Raw genomic sequence first — 19,070 nt, 5'->3', positions numbered from 1 at the left:
AATGGGATCTAAAAATAAGCTTTATTTTATGATACCTAGTTAGGTAACATAAACATGGAGATGGAGTAAATAATGAATTATGATTTGAAAGCTTATTAATCTAAGATAGTAAGTAATTAATATAATTAAGGTGTTAAAGTATGTCATGCCACAACTCACAAGCAAAGCAATTGTAAATCACGAGATCTTCACGTGCAACTCTGACCTTCTTGCTCAGCATAACAAGGCTGTGTTTTTTTTAAGCGTTCACCGTACAGCAGACACTTTAAACAAGACCTGCAACACTTTGATTATGGTGTATTTCTTAGATTAATATAATCATTGGTGCCTGAAATAATCGTCATTATTCCCATTTTAGTTGAACTTCCAAAGCTTTGGGTGTCTAACACTCCATCATATACACAGATATTTTGTTAGTTTGCCATAAGTAATTCTTGTTATGCATGGTGATCAATTTGATCATAAACATGAATTGAACTAATTATCAATTTGAACAATTAGACAGAGAGATCTCAAGCATCAAACATGGCAATATATCTATGATCCAAATCATGGAAAGAACACTACTAAGGTCATGTGTTATACATAAGCACTACATATAGCATCTTAATATCTTGTCCAGCCTTTTAAAAAGGAGGGATTGTTAATTTTTTACTGATAAGCTCCTAAAACCGATATTGACAGCTTAAAATTGTTCAAAGAGAGATTAGGATAGTAATATTATAATTGATTAGTGGAATTAGGGTTAATGGAAGTTGGTGTCCTTTCTGAAATGGGAGGAACACGAGACCAAGCAAGTAGTGCATTGCTTTTTGGTTAAGTATAATTTTAACTATTAATTATCTATAGATTAATCTATCATTAAGTTGGGTTTTGAGCTCTTACATTAAATTAATCATGCTTGATAATGTAAAAATATTATGGAATCTTGGCCATCAGCTTTGATATTTCACTTTTCTTGTCTAACTTTCTTCTTCTTCTTCTGTTGTCTGGGTAATTTAGCGTGGGAATTGGAGATTCTTGATTCCTTGGGAGATTTTGCATGTCTTTTTTTATTTAATTTAACTTATTTCAATTGCAAAATGGAATCAAGAGATTTAGGTAGATGCTTATTGGCAAATATTTTCCATAGCTAGCTAAGCTAGGTCTTAATTTCAACTAATTAATAATATTTCAGCAAAATTTTAATGTGTTTAATGCCAGATGAGAATTGGATTCAAATTCCTACCAAATCTCAAGAGTTAAAAATGTCGGTGGGATCTTATTCTCATACGCTGCCAACTTTACATTATACTAATCATGATTTCGATTAATTCTGCTTCTTTTTCTATATATTCCATTTCAGAAAATTATTGCCGACTTACAAAATAATACTTATGAAAGCTACATATAAAATAAGTAAAACTTATATATTTGTATTTTAAACTGATTAATAATATAATTTCCTTATTATTGAGAAAGTAAATTTATGGCATCCTAAATCAAATTCAAAACATGTAAATATTAATAAACTAGGCTTTCTATATAACTTCCCCCTGATCCAGTCGATATGTTTCCCATCATAAATCCCAGCTAGTCCTCTAAATTATGCAAGAAATGTATAGATTAATGTTTGGATAACCTAATTAAAAAGAAAAATAAATATATTTATGAGAACATTAATTGATTGTGACAACACCATTCTTAGCATTTGGTGGCCACGTCCCCACATCATTAAGGTATTAATTAAAATTAGGGGGTCAAATGAATGATTAAGATGATGAGCTCATAAAAATAGTGAACATGCAAAAGTTAGTTAATATGCACTCTCATGTAGGATTCAACTGACTGGAATATTTGAATTTATACCCAAACATAGCGAAAAATGGTAAATAAATACTCTCTAGTGACCTAACCACTAGCTCCTCTCTCCCTGTATTGTCTGTTTAGGTGGATCCAACAAATATCAAACAATAGCACGAAAGAAAGATAAGGGAGGATGATTCTTGATCTATCATCAACAACAATAACAACAAAAATTCACATCATCTACAGATTTAAAGGTTGCCCATAAAACTAAATTAAAGAATATCGTCACCTTATTGAAGTAATGGCCGACCCATATTGTGCTGGTGGTTGAATGGTGATGCATTGCCTACACGAATTAGGATATATATAGAAGATGAAATGGCTTGTAAGCAAGAAATGAAGGTTGGTTTCTTTCTATTTCTTTTCTCTGGGATAATGATTCAACTTCAAAAGCTTTCCCATTTTCTTTTCCTTTCTTTTTGCTGTTTTAATTTAATTTAATTAAGTAATTACAATTAAATTTTAATATTGATATTCAAATATATTGAAAAATGAAAATCTAATATTCTATTTATTTTTTTTTGTAATAAATATTTTTCATATTTTATTTATTTATTTTGGTAGTTATTGATCAAAACTTTTTTTAAACTTACTGAAAAATTTTCTGAATCTAAGACATGAGATCCACGTAATTATATTTTAAGTTTGTATTAAGTTGCATGCAAGTCAGTTTTTCTCAGACTTACTATTACTAAATTGTCTTTCAAATGCTTCCATGAAGAAGTAAAGAAAATGCCCACAGCCACAGGGAGACGTTAACCAAAAATTAATGAATTTTTGCAGGGGCCTAGGGGTATGGTACCCAAGTGGGTAAGTGGGGCCCACAGGACATTGTCTGGTGGGTTTAGGGACACTGCACGCCCTTTCATGCCCCATCGTTGGCTCTTTACTAGACCAACGTGAGCCTGGACCACTCTCTCCTTCCTATATAACGCCCTCTTCTCTTCCTCCTTTCTCATTCCATTTCAACCCAACTCTCCATTCGTTACAGCAAAATACCACCTCCAAAAAAAAAAAAAAATCTTCACTCGCATTGGAAAAAAAAAAAAAAAAGAATAGAAGAAGCTGCAGTTTATCAGTAGAGATGAAGATGAGCAGTGCTACCATGGGAAGCTCAAAGAGAAGGATTTCTAGCAGAGGTCTCGGAGCTGCCCTTAGAGAGCAAAGGGCTAGGCTTTATATTATAAGGAGATGTGTGGTCATGCTCCTTTGTTGGCATGACTAGCAAGCTAGCTAGCCAAGGAAGAAGATACACCATTTTCCTTATTTCTTTTCCTTGGTGGAGTAGTCAGTAGTGTTGTGTAAATATCTGCGGCAGGATATTCATAATGTTACCGGAGCTATATTCTCAACAAATTTTGCTGTTGTGTTTCCCTTATAATTTGTATACACATCAATCGGATAGTATTAATTAATTAAAACTACTTCTATATTATCTCACAACATTTTCTTTGATTAATTCCTGTATTTATTAATTATTTTTCCTCTTTGATTCTTTTCATTTTTTTCCATGGATAAACAAGACTTTGCTGTTCTGATTACGATATATATGTTTCTCTCTCTACTTTTTTTTCCCGGCTAATTAAGTAATTATTGAGCCATCATTCTGGACCACCGCATCCATCACAAGAAGAAGACTGTCAGTGCCTTCTTTCTCTTTCTATTCTTGAATGTTTTACCTGAATCATTTCAGACTTCAGAGACACACAGGTTCATATAATATACCATAAGAGGTTCAGAAATGGAACTGATAAATTAACAATTCAAGCCAAAAACTCTCACCCCAGAAATTGTACTGTTCTCTACTTCCTCTTATGCCATGATATAGATATAAAAAATTGTGTCAGATTCAAGCAGTTGATAGAACCATCAACATATATATAAACTTGACAATTTCAAGATACTCCATGCCCCTCAATTATGAAGTTTTCCTCTATTTTTTTCTTGTCTTTTAATGAAAGTGCCCATACCTAGTAATTGATAAGAACTGAGCAATTAGTTTGGCGATTTGTGTGCATTTAAGCTCTTGATTGTGAAAAAATTTTTAAGTGAGAAGAAGTTTTAGGACCAAAATCATTATCATATAGTGTAAACTTTATGGTTTTGTCCTCACTTAATTCAACATGTAAGTAAAACATTTCAAGTTATGAGGTAATGAACCTAATGGTACGTATATATAAGTAGGTTGGTGCAGTCAAATAAAGTAGAGAAGAGGACCAAGATAAAGGGCAAAAACTGGGATAGAGTCAGCAGTATTATATAGTCTTGTACAATGAGGACCCCTGTATGATCATAACGTAGGGCCATTAATCATTTGAAGTGTGGTTTAGCTTTGTAGTACAAAATTATATATTTATACTGTTTAATCTTCAAACTATTTGGCACTTTTTTAATCAACCACTTTCTACATCAAAGAAGAGAGTCCAAAAAGAGGCTTAGACACCAAAAAGACTCATAATTGATACTGTTTAATGTTGCATCTCAATTTGTTTGTGGCCAAAGTTGTGCCTAAAAATGCAATTTCCTTATTTTGATTCCTTTGTCTGTTATAATTAGCAGTTTCTGATAATCCTTGATTAAAGTAATTGATCCCATAAATAGAAGTATTCTAATCAACTTACATTATATTTAATTAAAGCTATTATAGAGTTTGTTCACTGGTCCACATCTTAATCTTGCTCTGATTTTCTTGTCTACAACCAAACATCATTAGCTTATAATTAAATGATTTAAGTTCTAATTAAGCACAATGGATTTCAAATAAGAAGAAAAGCATGCATCCAAACACGGCCTCTGCCCTTTTGGATCATCTTTTATCTGTTTGTTAAGACATAGTGGTCAAAACTCAGAACTCGCCTTTGTGGGCCTGATAGAATTATTGGGTTACAACCCATATTCACGTGCGCCACGTGTACGGTTAAAAGATGACCACTACTGCATGCATGCCCTCCAATAGTGTTCCCTTTTGTTTCTTCTTGCACGCAAGGGAGAAGAAAGAAAAGAAAGAAGGAAAGAAATGACTCTCTTTGTTGTTTACGCCTTCGCTTTGCTGTGCAGCAATCTTGGATTTGCTCAATATTCTTAGCTCCACATAAACTGTAACCTGCAGCCTACATATATTGTTAGGTAGACATCAAGATTTATGTGTCAGAAAAAAAAAAAAAATATATATATATATATATATAAACTCTGAAATGCATAATCTTGTTCATTTCGACCAGTTTTGGGGGGAAAAATACTCTATTCAACTTGAAAATAACATTAAAATTAGACTCATTAGAGTCAATTGATAACCCCATTACAGCAGCTGGATTTTCAAGAACTGTTTGTGATGATCCATTTCAATTAAGTAGATGAACTGCAAGTCGTCCGTAGCTTGAAATCAAGGGAAGAGTTAAGCAAATTTGTGGGAATTAGATATGCAGATTAGAGAATTATTAGGTGAGTGTGGTGTGGTGGGGCAGTTTTGTCAGGTGCACGCTGCTGAATTTTGCAATTCTAATATTCTGCTGTCTGCCACACAAGAAGGTGCCACCTTTCACTCTGTCTAGTCCTAAGTCCTCACCCCGAGAGAAAGAGAGAGGTGTAGAAGAAGGTGATTGGTCAAAACAGCAGCTTTTAAGAAGCCCACGTGCGCCTCCTAATCCGAAACCCCACCACCACCATACATGTCTGATTCTTTTTCAATCAAAGGAAAAAAAAAAAATTAATACATGAGGGGACCCCTTCAATTTTTCTTCTCTTTCTCAATTATTGTATACTCTTGATCTTGAATGGGAAATGTTGCAGCTTTCTTCATATCTCACCCTCACCTTATCCATGTAAGCCTCCCAAATGATGATAACATTCAAATTAATAAGCAATTTGTATTGGTAAATCTTGTTTTAATTTGTTTCTATAAGATGAATTTTTTTTTTCTCTTAATTTTTTGATCAATTCATGCAGGTGATACTGCACAACAAGGAATTAAAGAATCAATAAGTCAGCATATTAATAAAATAAATTAATGATATTAATTATTCAAATCATAAGTTCACAAAATGGATAAATTAAACTTTCATTTCTTTACAATTATCATATATTAATAACTATAATTTATTTTATATATTAATATAATATAATTTAAATTATAGAATAAATAATTTTGATATGTTTTATATAGTAATTTGATTTTAATATGTTTATATATATTAAAAGAAAAAAAAATGTAAAGATGCTGTGTAGTTCAAATAGCAACGAATTTCAAAATGCATGATAAAAGAATAAATTCATGAAAATTTAGACTACAAGCCTTTTTCGGCTCACAACAAGTCATTCTATCCAATTGTTGACCTATTCCTAATACTAATCAAGTAGTTAGTCTTAATAATAATAATAATTAGTCTATTTATAATATAAATTTTTTAATTTAAAAAAATAATTTTTTTTATTTAAATTCACTATATCATAAATTTAATATATAAATATTTAAATTTATATATTTAATAGATAAATTTTAATATCGTTGGATTAAATTATGATAGGGATAAATGCTTCCCATTCCAATAAAAGATGCTAAACAATAAAAATTAAAAAAAAATTGCAAAAAAGCTAATAAAATTAAACCGACAGTGAAAAAGATTTTGGCTATGGTGTGTGTGTGTTTTTTTATTTTAATTTCTCCTCCTAATTAATAAATATATTTGGCTGAGGTGGTTTTTCCAATTCATTTTTCTTCTCTTTATTACTTTTTAGTGCATATATTTACATTAAATGATTAAAATTTGTATTTTGCATCAATGATCTTCTATTTTTATTTATTAATCATTTTTCATCTACTATAATTTTGAATATTTTTTAAAAATAAATGTATTTTCATAATTAAGTATAAATAATAGAGTAAATTATTATTAATTCATAAACATAAGGTGAACTTGTGAAGATGTATAGTTTTTTCAATTAATTAAAAAAAAATAAATGTTTGGATTTTCAAATATAAATAAAAAATAATTATTATTTTAGCTTAAACTTGTTATTTATTTATTTTTTAAAATAAGGTGAAACAGAATGGTAAAAATACATTATAGATTGAAAAATAGGCTACACTTATCTCTAAACGCCACTTATAATTCAATTCAACAGCAGAAAGAGTAACGTAGGTGAAACTTTTTACCTGCATCAATATGTGTACACCCGTTTGATGAATATTCCATATATCATTAAAATAATAAACTCTATTATTACAAAAAATGATGAATTCTACTCGAACGTAGATATTTAGTTCAAGATTAATAATCTCTATAATTTTTAACTTTCATTAATATTATTTAACTACTTAAAGAAATTAAGTTAATTTTTTTATCTTATTAATATTTATATTTTTTTAAGAGGTTAAATATTAATTTTAAAAATTTACATTAATAATTATCATTTTTAAAAGTTAAAATTTATAAAAGCAATATTTAATTTTTAATTTTTTAATCTTGTACTAAATATTCCCTTTGCAATAAGTAATTTCGTAAGGGTACATAGTTATTTAGTGATAAAAAGATTAATGGATAAAAAAAATTAAAAGGGTGAGGCTATTTCCACAACCAAAATGACTAATTCCACAATTTCTTAATTGCAATTTTTACTATTAGACTAAATTATCCGATCTATATAATTATTTTTCATGTAAAAATGAAAGATATTTTCATTTTTTTTTCCTTATTATAAATTAATTAACTATTCACATTTCACAAATAAAATTTTAATATGTTATCTATTTAATAATTTATGTGATTTAACTGAATTATCTGAATTCGCAAATAAAAATTAATCCCAGTGATTATACTGTTTTCATTGGAATGTATTGATTTTGTCTTACAATAGATACGGAAATATAGGGTAATTTAATAACTTAAGATTAATCGAAAAAGAAAAAAAAAATTTGTAAATTGAAGAGGAAAATGATATAAATTAAATTAAATTAAATTAAATATAATTCTTCATTACTTCCCCTCAAGACGATCATTTATCAAACAAAAATATCGATTTGATTATATTAAAATAATAAAATAGTTTGATTAAGCTCGTTTATTTTATAAAAAATAATTTATATATAAAAATTATTTTTATAAAAATTATTTTTTATTATTTAATTATAATATTAAATTAATAAGCATTTTCATATTTTAATAAAATTATTAAATATAAAAAAATATTTTCTCTTTCAAAAAAAGATAATATTTTTTTTAAAATGACTTATTTTTTTAATAAAAAAATATTTTTTCGTTAATTCATTTTTTAAATATTCTAAATATTAATATTTTCTAAAATATATTCTTATCGTAATTAAAAAAATCAATATTAGAAAAAAGATATTATACCAAATTTAGTAAAATATAATACACTTAAATATTTTATTAAAATTTAACAAAATATAAGCAACTATATTATATTTTAGTACACTCTAATTAATAAACAAACATATTATTAACTTTCAGATAATTGCTTGTACGCAAGGAACAAGTATGTATGTATGTTTTCTTGTGAACAATTAGCCTGCTCATGATTGATTAAAAAACCACTCATTTTAGATAAGGTTTCTCACTTAAAAATGAAAAAGATGTATTTAGAAATCAACATTCAAAGGACGACCAGTCGTTGCTAGCAGCTGTCTGATGTAATTGCTGCCTGTCTTTGTTGGTTCTTGTTTGCTTTCTGAGGGAGATTGCTTCACATATACCAATATTTCAAATACCCATATCATATATATTTAATTTAATTTAATTAATATTACAAGATATAGGTACAGTTGCTGTTGGGTAGTTAATTATATAATCACAATATTTGTAGCTATTATAAATGTTCTGCACCAAATAAAATCGATTTTATTCCCAAGTTGGAAAGGTTTTTGGCAACTAAAATTTTTAATTTTTAGTTAGCCTATCATTAATCATATACCATAGCCACCATCATCAGTTAGCAAAGATTTAGCTTAAGAATTATTATTCTTTTATATTATATTATGCTCTACTATAAACATGAAACTTGTCTTCATGACATCACATTGTAATTGTGTTTTTGGTACAAATTTGTAATTTAGTTGGAGCACAATTTAGCAAACCAGATGCATAAACATAAAGGACAATGTTTTACCATGAAATTAAAAAATAAAAATGAATGTCTATTGGTGCCAAGCTATCCAGGGTGTTGAGGACCTATCTGTCTGTTCTTTAATTGCACCAATGGCTTTATACATAGGAGAAAGACACAAGGGACAAATTAAAAAAAAAAAAAAAAGAAAGATTGGAGGAGAGGGGGAGAGAAGAGGGGGAGGGGGTTGTTTTGGGTGGTGTGTTGGGCGTGGAGGTGTGGTGTTGGGGTTGTAAAACACGTATGACCTATTCCTGAGTGCCTTTGCCTGGGAAATTTTGTCAGGTTTTGTTTTGAACACCAAGGGGGTACCCAAGTCCCTACTTAAACAGCTAAGGTTACTTCCCCACAACATGCTGCCATGGTGCCAGCCAAGTGGAGTTACTAGACATTCCAGCTATCCCCACAACCAATCATGCTGTTCAAGTACACAGGGAACCCAACAAAAACTTGGGACCTTTTACAAACCAAATTAGGTCTTGGCCTATTCCTCTCACTGCCATTTTCTTATACATCTGTAAAGCTCCACTAGTTCGTGAATGTTGGTTCTAAGTGCTCCAACCCTCTATGTCACCCTCATTGACTCATCCAATTATATATGCCTTGTTGTTGACACACCATGAATTCTTCTAGTAATTGGGTGGTCCACACGGTATTCTACTTTGCACCTAATGGTGATTAAAAGATCAAAGACGCTTGCTTTGAATAGTTCGTGTTGTTCGAATTCATGGGGCCGATTTGGATTTGATATACTCAACTATTTTAGGGGGGGGAGGGGCGTGGGAAGTGATGGGGGTGGAGTGTGGGGTTTGTGGGTTGTGAAGGCTTAGCCCAAAAGAGATACTAATGATCAAAACTTATGATTCAGGTAGAAGGTCCCAAGACCCATTTGATCAGGTTGAGGATATTCCTAACCAAGTTTTCTTGAAGAACATAAAAACAAATGGAATTTCACAATCCGAGAAAATTTGAAATGGAGTGAAAAGGACGAGTTTTGCTAGTTTTTAATCTCATCTTAATATTTGGAAGGAAGTCATGATAAATAATCATTATATTATTTAAGTGAAAAGCATGATAATACGTAAAAAAAAAAAATTACGTAAATGCCTTTATTTTGTAAGAAATATGTTTCAATAAATAAAAATTAATTTAAAATTTTTAAAATGTACCAAGGATTATATAAATAATGAAAAATCTATTACTTGACAAAATTTTTTAACCCTAAAAATTTCTAAAAATCAAAAACATTAATTTTCATGAAAATATTACCCTCATTGTTAACTTATAGCAAACGTCCCCTTAATATTAAAATTATCAAAATAAAGGCTACAATTAGAAAAAGCGCCAAAGGTATATATTTAATCAAATTACAGAGCATTTGATTTTAAACAAATATAATTCAAGTACTCGAATAGATTCTAATCAAAATTTGACAACTTGGACTTATCATCTCATGTTTCAAGCTCCTCCATGCCTTAGAGAATTGCCACTCCCAAAAAATGCACGAGGGTCCTGTCAATTAGAGCCATTAGCAAGATCCACAGGATACTGGTGTATCAATTATAATGGACATATCATCTCATGTTTTCCGAAGACTTCTGAATTTTTGCTTTAAGTCTAAGAACAGAAATAGACCCATAACTTTGAATCTATTATCTAGCATTAACGTGACATGAGCATAATTACACCTTTGGCGGTAAGAACCATTACCTTCGTCATCATGAATTACAGATCAAGTCATCCAGCAAAATAATTGGTTTTCAAAACCCAACCAAACACGTGAAGTATCCAAAATAGTAGTACACAAAATGATGTTTTCTGCTTCGACAAGGGTTGAAGGTACCCAAACCACACTTAGTCTATCGCTTTACCCCCACCCCATGAAAGAAAGCTTTCCTGTGATCCAAATTCCTGCAATAGCATTGAGTGAATTATCATTATTGAAAATAAAGAAGCAAAACAAAATTATGCCTAATGCAAAAAGCAAAAAGAAAATGGTAGAAAAGACATCATACAAGCTGACTTAGTCTGAACTCTGAAGGTGTATCAAGTTCTACGTTAGCTGGACCAAGGACCAGATTTTGACACTCCTCCAGATCCTTCTTTAAATCCTCTGGTCCTAACTGGGCATAATCAGAAAGACGGGGTTTCTGATTGGCTCTTTCATTTCCATTTCCATACCTGTTAGGAGATTGGCTTTGAAGGAGCTCATCACACAAAGATAGCCCTTCCACTATCTGTTGTGAATCCAACAGATTCTGCAACTCACTGTCCCAACAATTTAGTTCTTGCTCAATGTCAGTATCATTATTATCCACCATTTGTTCAGAAAGATTTTCTGTCTTGAATTGGTCATCACTATTGGGGTATTCACATTCAGGTTCTGTCTGAACTTCCACATGCTTAGGAGAATACTGGAGGAAATATACACATCAGTATCTCCCTTTTTTGCAAGAATTCTTCATCAAAATATAAATGTAATATAATCTCTCTAATTATTTCGTTGAAAATTCTGTGTCCTGCATTCTGGACAAATTAGCCTTATATCTTAGCAACTGAATATGTGTGTGCGCGCGCTTGTGTGTGGGTAGAAAAGAGGTTTTACCTGAGTACAGGGGTCTATGTAATCATTAATAACAGTAGACTCTTCTCCCAAATCAAAGTCCAGACATCGCCTTTGTGTGTGAAGAGGTTCAGGAGTCACAGATTTGCAAGTTACTGGATCTACTTTTGCGATCTTAGTGTCAATATTTTCAGGTAAATCATCTTCAACTATGTCACCCTTGTTAGTCTGTTGCTCTCCCAAATCAAAATCCAGGCATCGCCTTTCTGTGCGAGGAGGTTCAGGAGTCACAGACTTGGGAGTTACTGGATCCACTTTTGTGATCATAATATCAATATTTTCATGTAAACCATCTTCAATTTTGTCACCCTTGTTAGTCTGTTGCTGCTGATAAAATATTTTTGAAACCACATACTCTCCTTCCCTCTCATCCTCACCTGTTCCCAGGTGATATTGATGCATCACCCAATTAGTTTTCTCTGCTTTGCCACCCCTAACTGTGCTCATGTATAAAACCATAATTTTCTTGCATCCCTTCTGAACCCCATCCAATATCACTGGTTTAGTCCTGCCAGTCTTGTGCCAGCGGACATCGGCAAAATCATCACCTTGAACTTTACGACGCTTTCGAGTCCCAGTATTGTAAGCTTTGATTGCTCTATGAAAAAAGTGAGATACACTCCCATCTAGCCTGACACCTAAGATTTAAAAATTTAGATCTAGCATCAATTCAAGAAGATTAGATATAACACTAACAGATCCAATTGAACTCTTGACTCTTACTTGGTAGATTCTGAGGATGGGTATAACAGATTCCATCATCCTTGTTAATAGTAGGAATGAATTCATCAATGAAAGGATGCGGTTCCAAACCTCCCATACCAACTTTTGCAAGTAAATGCAAAATAATTTCTTGATCAGTTGGATCAAACTTCACACCTCTAGGTAGTCCAGGCCACTTTTGAGTAACCTGCAAGCAGGATGGTTTTAAGTGCGTAAATATTTACAGGAGCTATAAAGATGTTACAAGATTAAGAATGCACAAGTTTTCCCTTTAACTTTATACATTGTTTTTGTTTTTTTGCTTAACTTTATACACTGTTGCAGGTCTCTGATTGATCACTTTATAAATTAAGCACTCAAACAATAAAATTGTGACAATCTACACCTTTTCATCAAATAAATTTCTTTTTAGTTCTAATTTAGAGTTTAAGCGGAATTACTTTGTCCGCAAATGCACAAAAATATTAAAACCCATGCTGACATTGTACATATTCTGCCATTGAGGAATTACTAGATAAAGTGAATCTTATTTAGGCCCCACTGAAATTACAAATTAATTAGAAAGAGCCACATTTATCATACACTAATATAATATGTCATTAATAACTAACTCTGAAAAGAAAAATATTATTACGTCATTGAAAGTGAAAATTAAAAATTGAATACCAAATAAGCATTATGAGTATTCAAATATGAAAAAAATTACAAAATCTACAAATTAACAAAATCCAACTTATTTCAAAACTAAACATATTAGATCACGATAAGAGCAAAGGCACCAAAAGTTAGTTAGAAGTGAGACACATGTAATTTTTGTATTGAAGATTAGTTTCAATAACTAGAAGGGATAAATTATAATTTTTACTGTCCAAATACTTAATTGCATAAAATTATTGTTCAAGGACCATGTTGAAAAACATATAAAGTCTAAGGTAAACATTTAAACTTATGCCAACTTCATGCCAAATAAACAGTAAAAATCTTTATATGCATCTTTTAAAAGCACACAGGAAGATGTGCAATACAGAGGGTGCACTAAGTTGGAGGCATCTAAAATCTTAGGTACCTTTTACCTGTACAGTAAGAATACAACAGTAATAATTTTATGGGAGTTAGCTTTATCTGTATCAAGCTACTTCCTTGTTGCAATGAAATGGAATACCTATCTATTGGACCCGAAAAAAAAAATAATAATACAACAGTGAAATTTCTTTTTGTTAAGTTGCAATAGAATGTAAAGGAATGAATCATACAATAGAACAATGAATGAGAAAATCATGTCATTATAGTTCATTGTGTGGCATCATGTTCTACGCAAATAGCAAAAGTATTAACAAAGCATGTTTCTAAATACTTGGGTAGCATTTAGTTTACAATTTATACCTTTGGTAATTGCTCTTGCTAGGAATATGATGCTTAGGTATGTGATTCTCAATCATGAGTCATTATTGTGTTTGACTAACCATAAAAGATTACCAAGAATTTATGATTATTATGCTAATGCATCCTTTGAATCAAGCAGATATTATTGAGAGTTGGGTTATTATTAATCCTTCAAAACAACACTTCTTGATTGCTAATTGCTTATCAATTTTTTGTTTGTTTTATTCCCTTTTTTAATGGAATTTTCTTTATAGGCAAAATATGTTTTACCAATAAAATGAAATATAGTACAATCATTGACTAATAAGAGAGAAGGAGATGGAAGAGAATGAATGCTGCAGGTTGAGATTATGCATACATTGAAAGTTTCATATTCTCCTAGCAATTAAAACATCTTTGACGCGATGCCTGTAGCATGTTTCTAAAAGAAGTATCATGAAACAAGAGTGGTATCTTTCTATCAGATGATTGTGGCCAACATGCTGGATAAATGCCAAAAGGGCAACAAGAAGTTTACTATACCATTTTCAAATTTATAATATTATGGGCAGTGTGTATGCTGTGCATAACCCAAATGCAGTAAATCATCAATTTGATTTTGAGATTAATATTTCTCACCTAGAAATATTTTAGTGAAGTTTCAATATTTAATAATAGACACATCAACACATACTCCCTAGTCATAATACTTGTACACTACCAGAAAAAATAGAACTCAGAACTGGAGCTGATTTTGCAAAACAATTGGCAGGCATAATTGTAAGCTGTAACCTTGAAAGAAGTTTCCAACTCCCAGATAAATGAATCAAATATATGAAAATAAATGAGTAGAACAGATACATAGGAGAGGTTACATCACTGTTGTCAATAGCATGGTGGCAATTTGGACAAGCTTTAGATGGATTGCTCTCCCATATCACCTTTTCAGGATTAGATGCACTCTTGATTTTTCTTGCAAATCTATGACCATCCACTAGCCATGATGGTCTACAAAAATAATACAACAAATCAGCAATCTGTATGACATAGGCACATGATGTATGAATCCTTCAATCTAAAGATCCAAAGTAACCATAATCAGATTTCTCTTTAAACTCACTGCAAGTGTAGTGAAGATACGCCCAGAGAAACAATCATAGACCAAAAAAATTGAGAAGAGAAAAACAGTTGAAGCATACATTATGCATATGATCAGATATTTAAAACATGTGACCATCAAGATCAATATTTTACATAAAATAAAAATGAGAACTTGCCTCTAACTTGAATTCTTAGCCCAGCGGCCACCAACAAACCTCATATAAAAGTTACATTGAGTCTGAACTAAAACTATAATATACTTCAGCTGTATTTTAATTTCTTAAATGAAAAGGCAAACAGTATTAAGTGGGAATGTTCCTCCAAACATATAAAATTATGAATTAATGGTAAACATATAGAAATATTTGTTTCCTGCATCACTGATCCTAACTACACCCACATTCTTTTTATTGAAAGTCATGAGTTCAATAACATTCAATTTTAAATAAGTTGTCTCAGACTCATAACTTGAGCTTAAAACATCTAAACATTCTCAATACAACAGAAGGAAGCAGGAAGAAAAATTGATTAACTCCCAGTTATTTCCAAGTGATCTGATGTGTGCCTTAAAGATGGGATAAAGAAAGGCTTAAACGTGCAAACATCTAACTGCAAATTAAGAAAATTGGCAATGCAACTAAACAAGACAATCATCAAGAGAAGAGAGCTCCCATACTACAGCACTTTAAGAGAACCATTACAACATTAACAAGAAAATAGCAAGTGCTTATGCACACAAATGAGATTTCATATTTCGAGTTTGTAAAGGTTGGGCATAATTACTTCCTTATCTCCTACAAATACTAATTTTCCTAACATCTAAACTCCAATGAGCATAGAAGATTCACGTGACACCCATTGCCCAAAAAATAATCAACTAAACTTCACGCAGATACCCCAAACAGAATCAATCATCATTAAAGGATAGTTCTCTCCCATGTTAAATTAAACAAGTTAAGGCTACCTTAACATCCTGTAATATTCAGTCCTAGGCTCCTAGCTAGCAAAAGCTAGTAGCTTTCTCCATGATGTATTTATCAACTACCGTTCCCAGAAAATGACCTAACCAGCATTATAAATTATTATTTTGTTATTATTATTAACAACAGTTACGTGCTTCAATACCCAAAATCATCTTTCATGCCAATATCAGCTCAACATCAAATGGTAACTAGAAGAGGAAGTAACAGCAACCCAACTGAGCAATGAGGATCAACAATGCAACTATTCCAATCGGTTCTTCCGTATGGTCCACTAAGAACGAGAAAAAAAAGAAAGACAGAGAGATTCTTACCCAGCCATTACTTTAGTGAACCACAGAAGTGATGATTGATCAAAGATTAGAAGATTCAAAACCGCTTACACAAATTTCCTTTCCTCCTCTTCGCTTCTTGGACTTTCAAGGATTTTCGTCTGCGAAGCAAATAGAAATGGGCATTGGCCTCTTAATTAACCATTTTGGTTTTCTCTTTCCTTAAAATAATTAATTGTTATTTACGATAATGGATTTTATTTGAAATTTGAAATTGAAACCGTATTTCAGTGTTCTTGAGCAGTAAGCGCAATCAGAGGCAGAGGAGGGTCAAATGAGAAATAGGAAAAGATAAATAAAAAAAATATTTATCTGGAATAATAATAATTAATAAAGCTGCCGGTTTTTCGACCGTAGCGGTAATGATGATTCCGTGTCAATCTGTCGCACACAGAGACTCCTGGATTTGACTGCGTATTTGTGTGGCACGGATCATCAACGGTCAATGATCCTGTTTACCAATGGAATGAGGCAAATTCGATTCAATTTTTGCAAGCTAAATTTAGGGCCGTGCACTATTTATGTGCCTCAAGTCAAACTAAATTTCCGTACTACATTAAAAAAAAAGAGTAAAAATTAACACTCTGTTTGGAAAGGGGAAAAAGGGAGAGGAAAGAAAATAAGCAGGAGAAAATAGTTTTGATATGACTCTTTCTCTTGTTTGGATAAAGGTGAGAAAATAATAGAGGGAAGGAAAGTTGAGATTATTTTTCTCTGTGTTTTTTCTCTCCAAATCGAAGAGAAAATAAGCATTCAGAGGGGAAAGTGTGTGTCTGCATATTAAATTACTTAACTACCCTTCCATTTCTATATCTTCTTTTTCTGCCTGACGATGGCAAATGAAACCCTCTACCAAAAATTCATTTTCATCTACCACTGAAAAACGATTCAAGATATTTCTTTCAGTATGGATTTGCCTTCGTTATAAATTATTACTCCAACAAAAAAGTGAAGATTCTAAACATTGGAGAAAAATTAGTGTCTCTGCTTTTTTGTTCTTTTTCTTCTTTCTTGTTGAGTGGCTATCTACCAAATCAAAAACTAGGTACATTTCATTATCTGCTTCTCTAGATCTTCAACCGATTCTCAATTATTGAGTTAACTCTCTAATCTAATAAATCATCGTATGACAAGTTGCAGCGATAAGCATTTTGAAGTACTGGAGTACTGTGGTTGAGCCAAGGTTCAATGTTGGGCTTCTTTAACGACTTTCAAGCGACCGAGAGCTGGGCCTTCCAATACGGTATGCTTCATATTTAATTTTTTTCCCTGGTTAGTAGGAAAGTGAGCAATTTGAGAGGAAAATTTTTGGATCTTATGCTCTGTGTGTGTGTTTTAGTATACGGAAACTAACTGAAATGGTTTTCTGGTTTTTATGAGGATAGAATAATATTTGAATTTCATTATTTTGATTTATTTACCTTTCATGCATTCTGTTCATTGGCGAGGCTTGAGTTTTTTTTTTTTTTTAATTGGATGGGAGAGACTAAAATACGTATTATTGCTTTGTTTCCTTTTCTGTTTGGATGGCGGGAAATCATGGAGAAAATTGAGAAAAGTAAATTTATTTTTAGAGTTCTATTGTCCAGCGTAAATTGATTGAATAAAATTATCTGTTCATGTGAAGGTTTACATATTTATCTATGATTTTTTGAAATTCAATTTATGATTATGAGAACTTTCACTTCCCATACATTCTCAGCTTAACAAAAAAAATCTACCTATGACCTGATGGTGTTGTTCCTATTTTATATATTATAGTTAATAATTTCAAATTGGTCACAATCATAAGAAGTTGAATATATTGTTGTATGCATAATTTGATGGACAAAAAGTATACAATTTCAATTTTTCTTTGTTGTCCATTAAGTTGTATGCTTCTGTATCCATAAAAGAGGAAAAAGGAGAAAGATGAATGCATTATGTAACATTCAAGCTTAAGGCATTTGATAAGTCTCAAGAGGGAAAACCAGTTCTCTTAATGGAATGGCTATTGAACATCACCCGTCAGCTTTATTGATGTACAAATGATTTTTTTCTTTTGATAGCTTCTACTATGTTTGTGCTGTTTATTTAAAGAAATTGCCTAGGAAATATGCTGCAATGATATAATCACGCTTATTTCCTTGATGTTGTATATTTTTCAAGTCTGATTTTTTGTACCTATTTCTTGACTCTCTTAGATGTTGTGAGATTATTTTTATCACTAGATACTTCTAACTATGGCATATGTTTTGGCACCTTAATTTAAACATACTTGGGTCTATTTGTTTTTTTATGTTCAATAACTGTTGAGAAAATGGACTATGAAACAATGTACCATCAAAGGAAACACTTTCCAGTAAAATTAATTAATTGTTGATTTGTTGTTTGACCTAGCTAGCGGCTGGTTCTAGGCCTTAGAACTAAGGGTTCGGGATTGACTGCCGGGGGGGGGGGTGTTGTGAGAAATTTGATCCAATCTAAATGTTGATTTTCCTTTTTAAAGAAAAAAAATGCCAGTTTGAAGTTTATACCACCATGGACTAGTCTGGTTGAAATGAGAGGGAAAACCAGTTCCTATCTAGTTTGGGCCTATGGAGATCACATTCCTAAACTAGATCGTGGCTGGGTGTAATTGTTGTTAATATTATGGAATTATGTTCATGAGGGTGGAACTCTATTAGAAACAAATAATAATCTTTTACAATATACATATATATAATGAAAGAAACAAACTAGGTTCTATTGGACTGGTAGAAGGCCATAAGCATGCTAACTGGTTGAGGGACAAATAAAAGAGGAACATTTGCAAAGAAAATCTAAAATGCTCAACCACAACTTAGCAAAGAGTTAGATTAAGATTAATTAATTTCTCTTATCTTCAGTTATTTTATATGCGTGTGTTTATATATATATATATATATATATATATATATATATATATATATATATATTTATTTATTTATTTATTTATTTATTTATGACTTTGTACTATTTTTT

The 19,070-nt window shown here is 31.4% G+C and overlaps 2 protein-coding genes across 5 annotated transcripts; one reads left to right on the top strand and one right to left on the bottom strand.

Moving 5' to 3' along the window:
• Window positions 1–2,801: 2,801 nt before the first annotated feature.
• Window positions 2,802–3,291, top strand: LOC110641995 (small polypeptide DEVIL 4-like). Its single transcript, XM_021793916.2, has one exon. It carries the CDS (start codon window positions 2,933–2,935, stop codon window positions 3,071–3,073), a length of 141 nt encoding a protein of 46 aa, XP_021649608.1. The 5' UTR covers window positions 2,802–2,932; the 3' UTR covers window positions 3,074–3,291.
• Window positions 3,292–10,249: 6,958 nt separating this feature from the next.
• On the bottom strand, window positions 10,250–16,378 carry LOC110642020 (SUPPRESSOR OF GAMMA RESPONSE 1). 4 transcript variants are annotated; one of them, XR_009145654.1, is made up of 7 exons: window positions 16,071–16,378; window positions 14,617–14,683; window positions 12,314–12,500; window positions 11,573–12,228; window positions 10,983–11,381; window positions 10,678–10,878; window positions 10,250–10,479 (listed from the first exon to the last, which is right to left on the bottom strand). XR_009145654.1 is itself a non-coding variant. In XM_058139806.1 (6 exons), the coding sequence occupies exons 1-6, from the start codon at window positions 16,076–16,078 to the stop codon at window positions 10,822–10,824; spliced, it is 1,440 nt and encodes a 479-aa protein (XP_057995789.1). In that variant the 5' UTR covers window positions 16,079–16,377; the 3' UTR covers window positions 10,250–10,821. The 4 variants fall into 4 exon arrangements, 1 of the variants encoding a protein (XP_057995789.1); XR_009145653.1 differs by having other exon boundaries at window positions 14,551–14,683; window positions 16,071–16,377; XR_009145655.1 differs by lacking the exon at window positions 16,071–16,378 and having other exon boundaries at window positions 14,537–14,650.
• Between the last annotated feature and the right edge of the window lie 2,692 nt (window positions 16,379–19,070).

The sequence above is a fragment of the Hevea brasiliensis genome, chromosome 17 (assembly GCF_030052815.1).
Source record: "Hevea brasiliensis isolate MT/VB/25A 57/8 chromosome 17, ASM3005281v1, whole genome shotgun sequence".
In the NCBI taxonomy this organism is placed as follows: Eukaryota; Viridiplantae; Streptophyta; class Magnoliopsida; order Malpighiales; family Euphorbiaceae; genus Hevea; species Hevea brasiliensis.
This window is presented reverse-complemented; position numbering and strand designations above follow the sequence as displayed.

Coding starts and splice junctions, on each gene's coding strand:
- LOC110641995 (XM_021793916.2), top strand. CDS start 2,933: ATGAAGATGAGCAGTGCTACCATGGGAAGCTCAAAGAGAAGGATTTCT.
- LOC110642020 (XM_058139806.1), bottom strand. Junction 12,229..12,313: donor CCATCCTCAGAATCTACCAA/GTAAGAGTCAAG, acceptor TTTAAATCTTAG/GTGTCAGGCTAGATGGGAGT. Junction 11,382..11,572: donor ACATAGACCCCTGTACTCAG/GTAAAACCTCTT, acceptor TATTTCCTCCAG/TATTCTCCTAAGCATGTGGA.